We start from the raw sequence: 15,270 nt of genomic DNA, 5'->3' as shown, positions 1-15,270 counted from the left end.
TGACACCAGCCTGCAGGTACTCATGGAAATGCCCCCACAACACCTGTCGGAGAGTGAGCTGCCATTTCTTTCTTGGTGCACGTGACTTACTTTTCTTGTAGGCACTTTTCTATTGGTTCTGAATCTTCTACAACATTATCAAATTAATAATGTCAGGGAGATGTTTGCATTTGAAAATGTTTATTAGCTATTGCTTTGAAGGTCATTAGCACGTTACCAACAGGCAAATCCCAGACAAGTTCACTGTTCAAAGAGCTGACTGCTGAGATGGCTCTGAAGGAGGGAGTGGTAATTAATGAAGCTCTTGAATTTCAACTTGTCAAGAGAGAAAGAAAGAACACAGTTACACTGCCTGCTGTTACTGGTAAGTGAAAACTCAAGATCGTTTTAGGAAGACAAATCTTTGTCACTAATTGCAAGCTTCTTGCTCTGACAGCTCTTCTGAGCCTGCCTTGAGGACAACAAAACAATTAATTCTTTGCTGCAATGATGCATTCAAGTTGGGCCTGAAAAACAAATGAGACAGTGAGACAAATTAGATTCCCTAACCTAAAAAACAAGCCTTCAGTGCTGTGAAGGGCTAAATTTTCTGTAGGATGTTCACAGCAAGGAGCTGAGGGACACTGCGCCTGCTGCCAGGAGAGCCAGGCCAGGTTTGTTCCCCAGCAGTTCCATTCCTACATGTTTTATAAATTAGTTTGTCATTTCTGGCATGCACACTTGTTGCATTCTGAGGAGAACAGAGCTGGCCTTGGCTCTACGATGAGAGACTCAGTTTAGAATGTGAAGCATCAAGGGGGAAATTAAATAAAAGTTGTTGAAACAGTGGTCTGAATTCTCTGTTTTCAGGCTGGACTGTGTGAACTAAATTAAGTATTTGGCTCTCCAGCATTTGGAACACAAACTGACTCTGGGACAAGAGTAGCTGGGAACAGCAAGTTTTGTGATTACTGGGACAATATGATGCCAGTTAGTGGATGGATGGGAGCAGCCACCACAATAACCCACAGCAGTGGCACACAAGCACAAGTACTTCAAGGAAGAAACAGATTCAGGGGCAACACACATCTGACTTAAGATTTTGTGCCCTAAAACATTCCAGCACAGCCTCAAATGTGAGTTAAAAAGTAGGATCTGCAGGAAAAGCAGCTTGCTCTAAGGGAAATGTTTTTAGCTGTAGCCAGAAACATTTGATGCTGTTCAGGGTGACATTCTTTCCTCACTCAAAAGATGTGGGGTTTTTTTCCTTTTAAAAACAAAGTATGGAGCAGAACTTCTGTTCTCCCCAAAGCCACATGCACAAATAATTATCCAGTCCCTGCACAGTTTTTCTTGGGTAATATTTAATGTTGAATCGTGTGTTGTGTTACTAGGGCTTTAATGGTTTTAATGAGAATTTTACCACTAGTATTTGGAATTCTGGATTTTTACTGACCTTCAGCTGCTGGTTTGTCTGTTTGAGGAACAGAACCTCTTCACTGTGTTTCTTCTCTTCTATTTCTCGACGCTCAGTTTCTTGCTTTTCAATAGCTTCACATTTCGCTTTCTCTTCACTCACTTGTTTTTCCAGCTCCTTCTTTTCCTCTTCCAGCTCTGCAATCTTGGAAAAAAGTATGGATGTCTCAAGTTTTGTTAGCGAATAGTCAGTTTTCAGTTAAAATGGGATTGATGCCTTGTGAGGCTACCTAGAATGGAGGCTAGACAGAGTTAAAGGAATAAAACAGGGATTTGTTAAAAAGCCTTCAAAGGATACACCGTGGGCAGTACAATAGCCTGGCTGAGGCTACACACAAGATGCACCACAGATCACAAATTTGCACACTTAAAAGTTTTGGTCCATTTACATATTTGGGTTAATTATCCAATTACAGATTCAGGTTATTAATTCCCATCCTCCCAGTTTGCTCTCCTCAATTCACTGTTTATATTTTTTGGGCCTGAAGCTGCAACGGTGTCCTTGGTTCTCAGGCTGGAAAAGGATTTTGTCTAACTAAACGGTGAACTTGCTAACACTCTATATGAAGTTCAGAGTTACATCCTAATGCAGTACAGAATCTGAAAAATATGAGAGCTAAAATTTAAGGCATCAGGACAAACTGGTGTGTGGCACAGTCTTTAAACGTGTAGAACAAGCTTCAGAAGCGCAGCTAAGCTTGAGGACAGCGAGCTGAGCATTTTGATGGTCTTTGCTGCCATCCCATGGAAATGGAAACAATGAGTTTAAGGCTATAAAATTTGCTGTTTTCACGTACAGAAAGCTCCGTCACAGGGCGATGACCCCACTCACCCTTTCCTCCAAGTGGGCCTTGCCCTGCTCAGCCTGCAGCGCCTTGCGCACGCCGAAGGCCACGCTGCTCTCGTACAGTGCCTGGTAGGCAGACAGCGTCAGCTGCAGCTCGTCCCGCACCCGCAGCAGCAGCAGCCCCCGCTCCGCGCAGCTCACCGTGGTCTGCCGGATCAGCTCGTCTGCGGAGGAGCAACAGAGGCTGCAACGCCTGATCCTCTTGCCCGTTCCCTGCACCGCAGCACCGGGGACGCGCAATAATCATCCCTTTTATGTGGGGTAAAATAGGGTAAATATGGCTGGTGGGGTCCTGAGGTGTCAATGGAGTCGTGGAAGAGTAAAGATGGTTTTCAGAGAATAAAGGGGGTCTTGGACAGGTAGATGGGGCTCTGAGGGGAAAATGAAATCCTGGAAGGGTATTCCCTTAACCTGAGAGAATAAAGAGGATCCTGGAAAGGTAAATGCAGGCTTTTGGGGTTTATGGGCCTATATTTAGGACATGACATGTACTAGAGATGGTAATAATAATTGATTTGTCTGCAGAGAAGGAACAGAGGCTACAGTGCCTTTATCTGGGAGTGCTGGACACTGCTCGTCTCACCCACTCCTTGCACCACAAAACCAGGGACACATAATAATTGTCCTTATTACATGACAGTGTAAAATAGGGTCCTGGAAGGATAAATGTGTCCCTGCAGGGTCAGTGGGGTCCTAAGGTGTAAATGGGGTCCTGGAAGAGTAAAGAGGGTCGTCTGAGAATAAATGGGGTCCTGGAAGGGAAAATGGGGCCCTGAGGGGAAGAAAATTAAGTCCTGGAAGTGATGCCTTAAGCTTTAGCTTTGATATAGAAGGGTAAAGAAGGTTCTGGGGGAAGAAAGAGGGTCCTGGAAAGGTAAATGGGGGGCTTTTGGTGTAAATGGGCCCACATTTAGGACATGACATGTACTAGAGACAATGATAATTGATTTTTGTTATACTGCAGCCGTAGCATTGAGCGCAGCAGGTAAAAGCAGAGTGGTGGTGCAGCCCTTCAGGTAATGCCAGTGATGCCAATCCTCTAAAGCCCTAACAGCAAACACTTAAAAATGTGTAATGACTTCCTGCAGTTACGGGGGAACCTTCAGAGGCTCCAGCTCTCCAAGCCGTGGCTGCCCCTCGCCTTTGGGAGACCAGCGCTCCATCATTAGAGTGTGTGAGATACACACGGCTTTGAGTTACTTTAAATAAACTTGGTTTAAGCGCAACTCAGAGGATAACCAAGAGGATTTAAAGCTGTGTTTCACGTGCAGGCCTCTCCTGCCAGCCTGTCGTGTGAGCGGCGCTGGGCACGGCGGGCACTGACCGAAGCACTGCGTGTAGAGCTCCCGGCGCACGGGGCACAGCCCGGTCTCCCGGGCCTGCCGCTGCTGCAGCTGCCGGTCCAGCTGTTCCTGCAGCTGCACGACGTCCCGGCGGGTGCTGGGCGCGGTGGACACCTCCTGCACCCAGAGCTTCTGCGCCTCCTCCCACTCCCTGCCAGAGAAGCACCGGCCGTTACCGGAGTCACCGGGCGCCCGCCGGGCGCTGCCGGCTCCGGCCCGGCCCCGCTCACCGCGGCGGCAGGATGGCGTTCAGGAGCTCCTGCGGCTGCTGCGAGGAGGGGATGCTGCCGGGGGTTAGCGGGAGCGTCCCCTTCAGCGGCTGACTCTGCGGGAACAGGAGAGAGGACAGGCGCCGTAAGAGCGGGCAGGGGACCGCGGTAGCCTCGGCCCCCGGCGCGCGTATCCCCCTGCGTGCCCCCCGTCCCGCTCACCCCCGCCGAGGCCCTGTCTCCTCGCCGGGACACCAGCACGGGGGTGCAGTACCGCAGCAGTGACTCCGGCGGCGCCGCCATGGCGGCCGCGGCCCCGTCACCATGGCGACGGCACCGCCGCCGCCGCCGCGCGCGGCCCCGCGCAGGCGCAGCAACGCCCGGGCGGAAGCGGCGGCGGGCGGAAGCGCTGGCGGGCCGGAAGTGGCGGCACTTCCCGTCGGGACGGGCGCCATGGAGGCGGCGGCGGAGGAGCGGCGGCGAGAGCGGCGGCGGCGGCGGGAGGCGGCGGTGAAGGCCGAGCGGCGAAGCCCTCGGCGCAGCCCGTCGCCGCCGGGCGAGGAGCGGCGGGGTCCGGCAGGCCCGCGCGCGGGCAGCCGCGGTAGCAGGTAGGGAGGCCCGGCCGCTCGGCCCCGCTCTCGGCCTGGTCCCGCGCTCGGCCTGGCCCCGCCGCTCGACCCCTCCCGTTGTTCCGCAGGTCGCCCCGGCGGAGGAGCCGGTCCGGGCGGAGGAGCCGCTCGCCGCGAAGCAGGAGGAGCCGCAGCCACAGCCCGCACCACGGCGCCGTGAGGGTAAAGCAGGTGAGTCGTGCTCTCGGTACAGCGGCGCCCTGCGGTTCCCGGAGACTTGGCTGGGCCGGATACACAAGGCGCCTCTTCACTTGTCGCTTCAGACTGGGCCCTGCATCGTACCCTTTGAGCCCAGCCTGTGCCACAGCACAGGCGTCCCTGGGAGCTGCATCCTTTTCTCAGAGCAGGTTACCCTACCTGTTTCTGGTGCTTTATTTGATGCAATTTGTGGGAATCCAAGCAGTTTGGCAAGGAAATCTCTTCCACATTGTGTCAGAGCTGCACACACACATCCCAGTATGTGTTTTCCCAGTGTGTAGGACTGGGATTTTCTGAAAGGCCAAGGTAGATGTGCTGCTCTTTCATTCTGGTTATCTCTTCCAGGAGCGAGATGATCACTGTCGCAGGGGGAATGAGGAGCGGAAGCAGAGGCACCCATCAGAGCAGGAGCACCGGCAGGACAGGAGCGGTGACCGGGACAGGAGCAGTGACTGGGACAGACACAAGGACCACTCAGACAGAAAGAAGAACCCCAGTGACAGGCTGGGAGCTCGCGGCCACGAGCGGGACATGCAGAACCTGCGGGAGCAGCAGGCAGAGAGGGAGTTCTACAACGAGAGGAGGCGAGAGCACCGGCAGGGCACCGAGGGTGACGGCAACCAGAACGCAGAGCTCTGGCAGCCAGAGAGCAAACCCAAAGAAAAAGCCGCTGCAAACAAGGAGAAGCCAAGCTTTGAGCTGTCTGGGGCGCTGCTGGAGGACACCAACACTTTCCGGGGCGTGGTGATCAAGTACAGCGAGCCCCCTGAGGCGCGCATCCCCAAGACGCGCTGGCGCCTGTACCCCTTCAAGAACGACGAGTTCCTCCCCGTGATGTACATCCACAGGCAGAGTGCCTACCTGCTGGGCCGGCACCGCCGCATCGCTGACATCCCCATCGACCACCCCTCCTGCTCCAAGCAGCACGCCGTCTTCCAGTACCGGTGAGCAGCCTGAGGAACTTCGGGAGGAAGGCAGCGCACAAAGCAAACACCTTAGAATGTGTGGAGAGTTTGCTGTGGGCACGTTAGAAATGGAATTTATTGACTGCTGCAGATCATCCCAGCAGCAGGCAAATGTAGCTGAAATTCCTGTGATTTAGCTGGGAGTAGAGAAATCACATAGTGGGGTTAGACACAGCATGGGGTATGAGTCCAGGCTGGGATAACCCACCAGGTGTGATGGACAGTAAAAGCCTTTCAAGGAGAGGTTTGTTGGTTTACTGTCTCACACTGATGGCAGCCGTGCTCTGATGCAGAGGGGGCTCCTGCTGCTGCTGCCAGCAGTGTTCTCTTGGAGAACATCTGTCCCAATGCAGGAGTTGCTATGTTACATCCCCAGAGGTTTAGGGAATGATGCAGCCTCTCAGAATCTGCTCTGTCTCAGAGGTTCTTGTTGATCTCATTGGGCTGTTGCAGTCTTGTGAGGGATGAGTGTTCACTGCACAAACCCACCTGCTCACAGAGCACAATTTGTGTCTCATATGCTTTTGGAGCACGTTTCCTGTCTCTCTGGTAGTTCAGGCAGTGCTTTTGTTTTCCAGGCTGGTGGAGTACACCCGAGCTGACGGCACCGTGGGCCGCAGGGTGAGGCCCTACATCATCGACTTGGGCTCAGGGAACGGCACCTTCCTCAACAACCAGCGCATCGAGCCCCAGCGCTACTACGAACTGAAGGAGAAGGACGTGCTCAAGTTCGGCTTCAGCAGCAGGGAGTATGTCCTGCTCCATGAATCCTCAGATAAATCTGAGGCCAATGCAAAGGACGATGATGAGGATGAGGAGAAGGAGGAAGAGTCTGACAGTTAACAGATGAGGAAGAAGTTTGGGAGAGGCAGAGGAGAGAAACTCCTTCCAGTTGAATGGGACTGGGATGTGAACGTGGAGCGTTGCAGCACTGATGCCTCTTGTTGCCTTAAAGTCCTTTCTCTGTTGCTGGTCTGTTCCCATAGTTTGTTTTGGGGGCTTTGCTTGTTATTCATCTTTGATAGTTTTGCATATCAGGAAATACAGCTTTACTTCTATTTTATTTTTCCCCCAAGAAGCCGAAGAGCACCTGGACATGAAAGCTCTGGTGCTGGAAACCCTCCACAAGATGCTGCCAGACTCTTCTAGCAAACCATGTCAAACATAGCATCTGGAAAATTATTTTTACAGCTTGTTTTGTTATAGCCCTTTGAAAATGCTACAGACTGAAAGGTTAGTTAGAGAGTACCTGATGCACATCCTGTTCCGTAGTTTGCCAAATTTCTCTGCCTCCTGGGAGTTCTGACAGAAGAATTTACCCAGATCACTGCTAAAATGGCAGAAACGTCAGAAAGACCTTCTTGTATTTGTATGTTTTTGGTATTTAATTTGCCTCACGGTGATTGAGGGATGGGCATTTCACTGGAATTCTGCCTGGAAATCACAAGGGAATGTGAAACAGAAGTTAAACAGCTCCTGGAATTTCAGGTGATGAGACTGTGACCCAAGTTTCCTGTTCCCACACATGATGCTGAAACTGTCCTGGATGTGGAGTGTCTGGGTTGAAAGCTAGAGCCCTTATTTCTGACCCTACACCAGGGTTTGTGTCAGACAGAAACACCTTTGATAGGGTGACATGTTTTAACCAGTTTGCACTATTTAAGTTCTCTTTTTATAAAAACTTACCCAAGCCCCTTGTTTAACACAGTAAATAAGTCAGTGTTTAGGGAGAGAAGCACCAGTCCCGCTCCCTGGGAGTTGCAGAGTCTTTGGTGTCTCCTCCATGTTGCTTTATGTTCAATGTGAGTGTCCCACATTTTACTGATTCACCTGGGTGTTTGTGGTCTCACGTGTTCGTCCCTGCTGTGTACGGACTGTACACAAAGGTGCTTGTACACATTGATGGTGTAAATATGGGGCATTGCTGTGGGGTTTCAGATGGGTAGGATGGGGTTTGAGCAGGAGGAGCTCCTTTATATCTACTCCAAGGGTTTTTAAATAAACAGTTTGTAAATTTAGCCCTGATTGCTTTCAGTCGTAATATTTTTCTATTTCTTTTTTTCCCTCCAAAGAAATGAAGTTTCAGTACTGCTTTCTGTAGTAAAGAAAGCAAATAAATTAAAAACTGCACAGTTTGTATCCTGGAGAGGCTGTGAGCACAGGTTTGTATTGCTCCCCTTGGCCGGGCCTTTCTCACCTGAGTGTGGCCAGGGTGGCTCATTCTGTGTCCCCTGGGACGGTTCGCACAGGAACGTGAAGTGACAGAATTGATGTACTGCAAAAGTGCAAACTGGCCCCCAGTGTCACTGCAGAGGATCGGAGTGACATGGTTTAATAGGATCATAGAAAGGTTTGGGTTGGAGGTGCCAGGAAAATCAGTCCACAAACACCAGAGGTTCATGTCCAAAGAGGAGACAGAGCAGTTCTGTAACTTTATTCAAATAAAGTGAGAGGCCATGGGGCATTTCCCCTGGGGTATCTCAAATTTTTGGAGGATACAGCTTCCTTTTTACCCCAATTTCCTGGCCTCATATCCCTCTCTCTTTCCCCATTGCCTGAGGTACTTGAGAGGCTCAGACTTCCCAAATAGCCTGATACAGCCTCCCTTCTAATGTATATCCCCCCCCTTTTCCTTTTCATTGTGCCAAATTCCTGTGGAACTGATGGTTCTTCCCATTGTTTCTTTCATCTCTCAGGATCCAATTTTATTTATCAGCAGACCTACAGTACATCTGTAAAGACAAATCCCTCTCATTCCATTCGTCAGTCAGCGAAATCCTTCCCCCTGTCTATGTCCCAGCGCTAGTTTTATGTACCAGCAGAGTGGTTTATAAAGACAAACCCCTCATTCCTTTCAGAGGAGCCCCAAAGGCGGCAGAATCTCGGGATATCCGAATTATCCCGGCTGGCACAAGGACGGAATATGCCGATTTTTGAGGCTGCCACATCCTCGTGGCCGCTGTGCCCCCGCCCCTCTCTCCTCTCCAGCGCCCCCGGCGGCCGCAGCCGGCAGCGCCCGCCCCGCCCCGCGCAGGCCGCGCCGCCATGGCCGCGCTGCACGCCAAGGCCGGCGGGCCCCCGCAGATCCCGGACACCCGCCGGGAGCTCGCCGAGCTGGTGAAACGCAAACAGGAGCTGGCGGTGAGCGCCGGGGATGGGCTCGGTGCGGTGCGGGTGGCGGCGGAGCGGCTCGGGGAGCGGCGGGGCCGGAGCGGCACGGCCGGGCCTGCTCCATGCACGGCGGTGTTCCCAGCAGGAGACGCTGGCAAACCTGGAGCGGCAGATCTACGCCTTCGAGGGCAGCTACCTGGAGGACACGCAGATGTACGGGAACATCATCCGCGGCTGGGATCGCTATCTCACCAACCAGAAGTGAGTGGTGGAGGCGCTGCCCACCTGCCCCGCCCCCCCCCCCCCCCCCCCCCCCCCCCCCCCCCCCCCTCGCCCGCCCGGCCCCGCCATCGCGCCTGTCTCTGTTTCAGGAACTCCAACAGCAAAAACGACCGGAGGAACCGCAAGTTCAAGGAGGCCGAGAGGCTCTTCAGCAAGTCCTCGGTCACCTCAGCAGCGGTGAGGGCCGGGATGAGCCCTGACCCCATAGCCATCCCTGTGCCCACCCCTGTCCTTATCCCTGTCCCCATCCCTGTCTCCGTTCCCATCCCTCTCCTTGTCCCTATTCCTGTTCCTGTTTTATCCCCATCCCACTCTGCAGTCTCTTCCAGAGCTCTTCTCCGGGTGCCTGGGGGGTGGGAGGATGCCTGTCACTGCTGTCACTGCTGCCCCCTGCCTTTGTCTCTGCCCCAGACCCCCGGGGCCACACGGGGCCACGGGCACGTCAGAGGGAAGTGTGTGACCTGGGCTCCCTGCTTTGGGTATTGGGAAGTGAATCCCTGCTTGGCTTGACATCCTGTTTGGTTTTCCAGGCTGTCAGTGCATTAGCTGGAGTCCAGGACCAGCTCATTGAGAAGCGTAAGTCTGTCGTTTTTCTCTGAATTTGGGAAGAATTACGCTCTCCCCACCATTCAGCCTTGTCTCAGCCTTCAGATCTGGGCTGGACTTGGGCTCCTGTTCCCAGTCCCTGTGTTTGCTGCCCTCGGGCTGCTCTTGGCTGTTGACTTCCCAAGTTCCTTCCACACTCAGCAGGGTATTTTTTGTGTCTAAAAGGGATTGAAATTGGTTTGGTGCTCTTTGGAGGAAGAGGCTGGACGAGCTGAAGCACTGCATCGCTGTAGATGTGTCAGTCACAGGAGGTGTGGGGAGGGACTGTTCACCTCCAGGATACAAAACCGTTTTTGTGATCAGCAGCAAATAGGATGTGGTTCCTCAGTGCTGAGGAGCAGCTTCCTGTCCATCCTGCAGAGTTGTTTCCCAGGTTCTGTGGTTCACCTGGTGCTGCAGGGCTCAGGTGTCTCTGCTGCTGTTCTGGGGTTGTTTCTCCCAAGGGCAGCTCACCCTGGTGCTCACCTGGGTTTGTCCTGCTCTAGGGGAGCCAGGCAGTGGCACAGAGAGTGACACTTCTCCAGACTTCCACAACCAGGAGAATGAGCCCAACCAGGAGGATGCTGAAGAGCTGGATGGCTCCGTGCAGGGTGTGAAGCCTCAGAAAGCTGCTTCCTCCACTTCATCTGGGAGCCACCACAGCAGCCACAAAAAGCGAAAGAACAAAAACAGACACAGGTCAGTGGGACCAGCAGCCTGCTCACCACACCTGGACAGTTGGCTGGGGCTGGATTGAATTTGCTGCCTTAGGGGAACCAGTAACACATTGGAATAACAGGCAGCTGGGGTCAGTTGTTTGGGTGGTTTTCCTGGTTTTGGAACAGGAGGGGAAGGTGCTGAGGAAGATGAACAAGCAGCACAAGGTGCTCACTCCAGCTGTGCTTCTGGGCAGCTTCTCCAGCTCTCCCATCTCTCCCGGATAAAGCTTATTGCTTCCAGCAGGTCCTGACCTCCTGAGCTTGCTGCTTGGTTTCTGCAGAGCCCAGTAGGATAGGAATGCTAGTACTTTCTTTGAAGGAGGGTGGAAAGCAAATGGGAATGTTTTTGGGGTTTTGGACACTCCCTGTATCTGGAATTCCACTCCAGCCCCTTCCAGCTCTCATGTTCCAGCCAAGTCTCAGTGCTGGCATAGAGGAGTTGCTTTGTCACCTTCACCTCAGAGTGTTTGTTATTAAACTGACCTGAAATTCATGTGAAACAGATTCCTTGAACTCTTTTCTGATTGCATTTACCTGTCCAGCTCTGCCCCTAAGGCATAATGAGGGCGATGAGCTGGTCCCTGTGCCCTCAGCCGAGGCTGCTGGCAGTGCCAGTGCCTGTGAGCCAGGCCCAGAGGGAGAAAAACCGTGCAGAGGAGACACTGCAGAGCTGTGCCCCTCTGGAAGGATTGCTGAAGCTGGTGCCTAAGGATTTAATAGAAGTAATGGAGCTTCTAAAACTCTCTGGTGTCTGTGCTGGCTCTGAGCTGTTGGCTCTGCCTAAGGACAGGCAGGCTCTTTAAGGGACCTACCATGCAATCAAAGAAAGGGTTTAAAGTGGTAAAAGTTTACAAGGGGAGCTGGGGACAGTTGGGGTGGGGAGATGAGGTAGGTACAATGCTTGAAAAATTCTTAACTCCTTTTTTTGCCGTCATTAAGTGTTGAGTCATTAGCGTGTCTTTAATTCTTAGGTCAGAATTTCCTTCCTACAGCAGCCTGAATTGGGCAAATATCCAAAAGGACTGGATGTCCCTTTGGTTCCTCATGAGCTGGGAATCCAAAGAAGTTCAAATCTCTTTTTTTGCCTATAGATATTTGGAAGAAGTTCAGGAATAACACAAGAAACTACATCCGTGAACAAGTCCAGAGAAACAACCTGTAAAACTGAAGTACAGCTTAAGAAAACTGCCATTTCAAATAAATCATAGAATATTCTTCCTGGACAAACCATGGCCAACAACATGGTGGGGTGCAGGGCAGGAGCTGGAACTGGCCTAAATCCCTTTGCTCCGGTCCATGAGCCAGACTTTAGGGACAGGAGCTGGGGGGAAGCTCCCCCCCAACAGGTTGTGTGGCTCTGGGTTCCTTCACATCCCCCCTCTGCAGCTTTGGCTGCTGCTGCCAGGCCAGGCTGTTGGACAGAGGAGCCCTGCCCTACTCACCTGTGGCAGCTTCTGTGTTCCCAGGCCCCATCAGACACTCCGAGGGGCTCAGTGAGGCAGGAACTGACTGTTTGTAATGCTTAGCGGGGCCAGATAGATAATTAAAAAAGATTAAAAAATCGTTAAATTTGTCTGTAATAAAAGCTCTGTTAAAATTGTGATTGCTGTTACTGACTATCCCCTAAATTTTGGCAGATGACACAAAACAATTCTCAAGTATATTTAGGCTAAAAACAGCCCAGCAACAACCCAGTCCCTGAACGTGCAGCGAGGGCATTCCAGGCCCCACAACCCCACAGGTGCTCCAGCCAGACTTTTGGGTCTGTCCCCTGAGGGGTCTGGTATGAAAAAGAGAAAAATAAAAAGAAATGTTGGCTTTTCTCTTTATTCAGAAGCTCATCCATTTGCCAGCACGACTCTGGGCTTCACTCCCCCGTTCCTGGAGAACTGGGAGGGGCTGGGAAAGGGCCCTGCAGGAGCTCGGCCCCACTGGGGTTCCCATGTGGGGAGCTGGCTCAGCACAGGGACCTTTGGCCTCACGTGTGGGTGCAGAGGCTGTGCTGTCCCTCTGCTCCTGCCACACCACAGCAGGGCCAGAGTGGATGTTTTCTGTGTGCTGGGCTGTTTCCACAAGTGTTTGAGGGAGCCCAGCGCTGTTGGCTCAGTGCAGTCCTGGAGAGGGACTCCATGATCGATCCATCCTGAGTGGTGTCAGCCTTGGGCAGAGCTGTAGCACTTGTTTGAGCAGTGGGAAGGCACCAAACTGGTCAGCTCTGGCCAAACATGCCAGGTCAGCAGTGCTGGGGGTGTGGGGGGAGCAGCCCAGAGCAGGGCTGAGCACCAAGCTCTGTGCCACCTCTACCTGAAGCAGCTTTGCCTTGCCCTGGCAGTCCAGCCCCTCCCCAGCACCCTAAGCCTACCCTGCTTCCTGAGCCCTCACTTTGGTTTTCCAAGCCCTCGGGTTCCTCTTCTGCCCCTGAGTTCTGCCCTCTCTGGGTCTGGCAGCTGCTCCTCTTTCAGCTCCTAAAATCCCCTGCGGAAACCGAGCCCACCTCTGCTAACACCTCTTGTTCTGCCTCAGAAATCCGGTGGGGAGGGGGAGTCTGAATTGCCAACCCAGAGTGCTTTTTTGTGTCCAGCCCTCTGGTTAAGATTATCTGGTTAAGATAACCTGAAGAACTTGATGGTGTTTAAACAATGGCTTTATTATTTATTTTATTTTATTTTTTAGCAATCTCGCTAGGGTGGCTAATCAATTAATTGATTTAATTCATTAGTATATTAATTTCTATTGCTTTCTTCCTTTCAAATGCTGCCCCTCAGCCCGTCTGGCATGTTTGATTATGACTTTGAGTAAGTTTGACTTGAATTAGTACTTGTGCTGTGTTGTTAGTGTGTAGACACTGATGTGCCTTTTGAGACTTCGCTAACCCCTAGTTTATCTGTTTAATTGTAGGTATGTATATTAGGTTAGGCTGGGAAGTTTTTTTTAAAAACAGAAAAGCGTGATGGAGGTAACATTTTATTTAATAACTTCAGCAAATTATAAATTAACTTCACTCTTCTTTACCTTTCTGTTTCATATTTAAATAGATAAAACTTTTTAACTTAAAAATTTAGTTTAAAAACTGATTCTTTTGACTTTGCTGCTTAAGGAGATAAGTATAGACTTGGGTATTTCCTTTTGAAAAAATGCACTAAACTCAGTAACTTTGGCTCATATAATCCCTGTCACCCTAACTCCTCTCTCTATCCAAGTAAATAACACTCACACTATGTCTGGCTAATTACCTGTGGCATAGTTACACCTCTGGCAGATTAAATTAACATAGAGCATGCCTAATTCCCCTTGTTCACCTGCCTAAGTGCCCTGTGATTGATTGTGCCCCTTGATTAACTGTCTGGGAGTGGATGGAATCTGCTTTTTGGCAAATAATACCTCGATTCTCTTCTGCTGCTCTCATGCCCAGTAACCCTGGGAACAGCACCCTGGCTCAGCCAGTTGGGAATGGATGGATTAACCGTAGTCTCTGTTGTAGCTATGCCCTGTGCAGTAACTCTTGGTGTTGGGTCAGTTATTGACATGGACGTTTCTCTTGTCTTTCCAACCACAGGATTGATCTCAAGTTAAACAAAAAGCCAAGAGCCGTAAGTATCTGTGCTCTGTCTGTGTTTTCATTGCTCACTGGAGGGGCTGGCTGACTCCCAAGCTTTAAAAACCCTCCTGCTGCTGTCATTTGAGTTCTTACTGTCATGGTTGAGGAGTCACAGTGTGAGATCAGCATTGTCCCCTGCCTGTGACAGCAACTGAGCCCAGGTGGGCTGTTCTGAACCCGGGTCACAGATAACTCCTGTGTGCTTCTCATGGAAAAAGCTGCTTCGCATCCTGTTATCATTTCATGATCTGGAGCATCAAAAGCATCTGGTTTGAGTTGATACTCAAGGTTGGAAGGGTCCATCCTTTTCAATATTTAGCTACAAGAAAAAGATCTGTTTTGCCTGCAGCTAGTGGTGTGTGAGATGAGAGAGGACTGAGACCACCCAGCTCCAAGAGCAGAATTGGAGGTGGGAAGGTGTTAACGTGCATGTGCTGTCCTTTCTCTGCAGGACTACTAGAGCCATCAGTGTTGATGCACCTGGGATTTAGGTCTGTGACTCCCCACTGAGAAGCCCTGAAGCAGGATGGCAGCTGCAGCAGGAGTGACTCACTCTAAGGGACTTGGATGGGGGGAGGAGATCCTGGACCATGTATTTTGCGTCATTTTTAAGTCACCCAAGTTGCAGGAAGACAAACGTGGTGTAGTAGTTGCAGTAGTTCTGAATTCTTGACTGTTCTGTGCTTCCACATTGGTCAGGAACTTCCTGAAACGGCTAATACTGCTGCCCCCCTGTCACCTGCAGACCCACAGAGAGGCATTTTCTTTTCCACTGGAATTGGGGTAGGATTCAGTGTGTCCCATCTGTATTGTGAGACTTAGATTACTTTTGTTGCTGATATTTAGCTTTGCAGGTTTGTTTTTTGTTCTGTTTTTTTTGTTTCGTTTTGTTGGTTTTGTTGTGCTTTTTTTAAAGCTGAAGTGTATAGTTAGGAGTTGACTTTGGGTTTCTTTGTTTAGTCCGTGTAGTGGAAGGTTCTTCATTTTGTGGAGCAGCTCTTTTGCTTCTTAATCAAGCAGAGAAGAAGGTAGTTTAACCCTTTTCTCTTACTTTCATTTTGAACACCATCTCCCAATACTCCTCAGTGTGTTAGGTGCAGGAAGGGCCAGAGCTCAGAGCCAGCTCTTCGCTGTCACTGACTTTGGGTGGGTTCTCTTTTTAATACAAACTTCTGTCATTTGTACATAAACAATAAAACTTCCATGTTTGTCTCTTCTCATGGTTTATTTAGTCCAAACTTTGACTCCTGGTGCTTTTTAGTGTTCACCTGCCTTATGGTGACTTTGCTGGAATTCTTCCCCTTCCTTGTCCGATGGCCTTTGGGAGGT

The 15,270-nt window shown here is 51.1% G+C and overlaps 3 protein-coding genes across 7 annotated transcripts; 2 read left to right on the top strand and 1 right to left on the bottom strand.

Annotated features, from left to right (window-relative positions):
* Positions 1 to 163: 163 nt before the first annotated feature.
* DNALI1 (dynein axonemal light intermediate chain 1) lies at positions 164 to 4,205 on the bottom strand. Its single transcript, XM_015649419.3, has 6 exons — positions 4,077 to 4,205; positions 3,876 to 3,970; positions 3,627 to 3,796; positions 2,288 to 2,466; positions 1,436 to 1,600; positions 164 to 506 (listed from the first exon to the last, which is right to left on the bottom strand). The coding sequence occupies exons 1-6, from the start codon at positions 4,155 to 4,157 to the stop codon at positions 471 to 473; spliced, it is 726 nt and encodes a 241-aa protein (XP_015504905.1). The 5' UTR covers positions 4,158 to 4,205; the 3' UTR covers positions 164 to 470.
* Positions 4,206 to 4,286: 81 nt separating this feature from the next.
* SNIP1 (Smad nuclear interacting protein 1) lies at positions 4,287 to 7,664 on the top strand. The gene is made up of 4 exons (XM_015649375.3): positions 4,287 to 4,462; positions 4,552 to 4,654; positions 5,027 to 5,625; positions 6,225 to 7,664. Exons 1-4 carry the CDS (start codon positions 4,308 to 4,310, stop codon positions 6,487 to 6,489), a joined length of 1,122 nt encoding a protein of 373 aa, XP_015504861.1. The 5' UTR covers positions 4,287 to 4,307; the 3' UTR covers positions 6,490 to 7,664.
* A 989-nt stretch (positions 7,665 to 8,653) lies between these two features.
* On the top strand, positions 8,654 to 15,167 carry MEAF6 (MYST/Esa1 associated factor 6). Of its 5 annotated transcripts, none has more exons than XR_001524907.3 (8): positions 8,654 to 8,787; positions 8,903 to 9,018; positions 9,129 to 9,216; positions 9,570 to 9,615; positions 10,131 to 10,323; positions 13,242 to 13,299; positions 13,900 to 13,933; positions 14,393 to 15,163. XR_001524907.3 is itself a non-coding variant. In XM_015649378.3 (8 exons), exons 1-8 carry the CDS (start codon positions 8,692 to 8,694, stop codon positions 14,399 to 14,401), a joined length of 612 nt encoding a protein of 203 aa, XP_015504864.1. In that variant the 5' UTR covers positions 8,654 to 8,691; the 3' UTR covers positions 14,402 to 15,167. The 5 variants fall into 5 exon arrangements, 4 of the variants coding, with proteins under 4 accessions (XP_015504864.1, XP_033375520.1, XP_015504865.1 ...); XM_015649378.3 differs by lacking the exon at positions 13,242 to 13,299 and adding an exon at positions 13,109 to 13,138 and having other exon boundaries at positions 14,393 to 15,167; XM_033519629.1 differs by lacking the exon at positions 13,242 to 13,299 and adding an exon at positions 13,109 to 13,138 and having other exon boundaries at positions 8,900 to 9,018.
* Positions 15,168 to 15,270: the final 103 nt, after the last annotated feature.

The sequence above is a fragment of the Parus major genome, chromosome 23 (assembly GCF_001522545.3).
Source record: "Parus major isolate Abel chromosome 23, Parus_major1.1, whole genome shotgun sequence".
Lineage (NCBI taxonomy): Eukaryota > Metazoa > Chordata > Aves > Passeriformes > Paridae > Parus > Parus major.
This window is presented reverse-complemented; position numbering and strand designations above follow the sequence as displayed.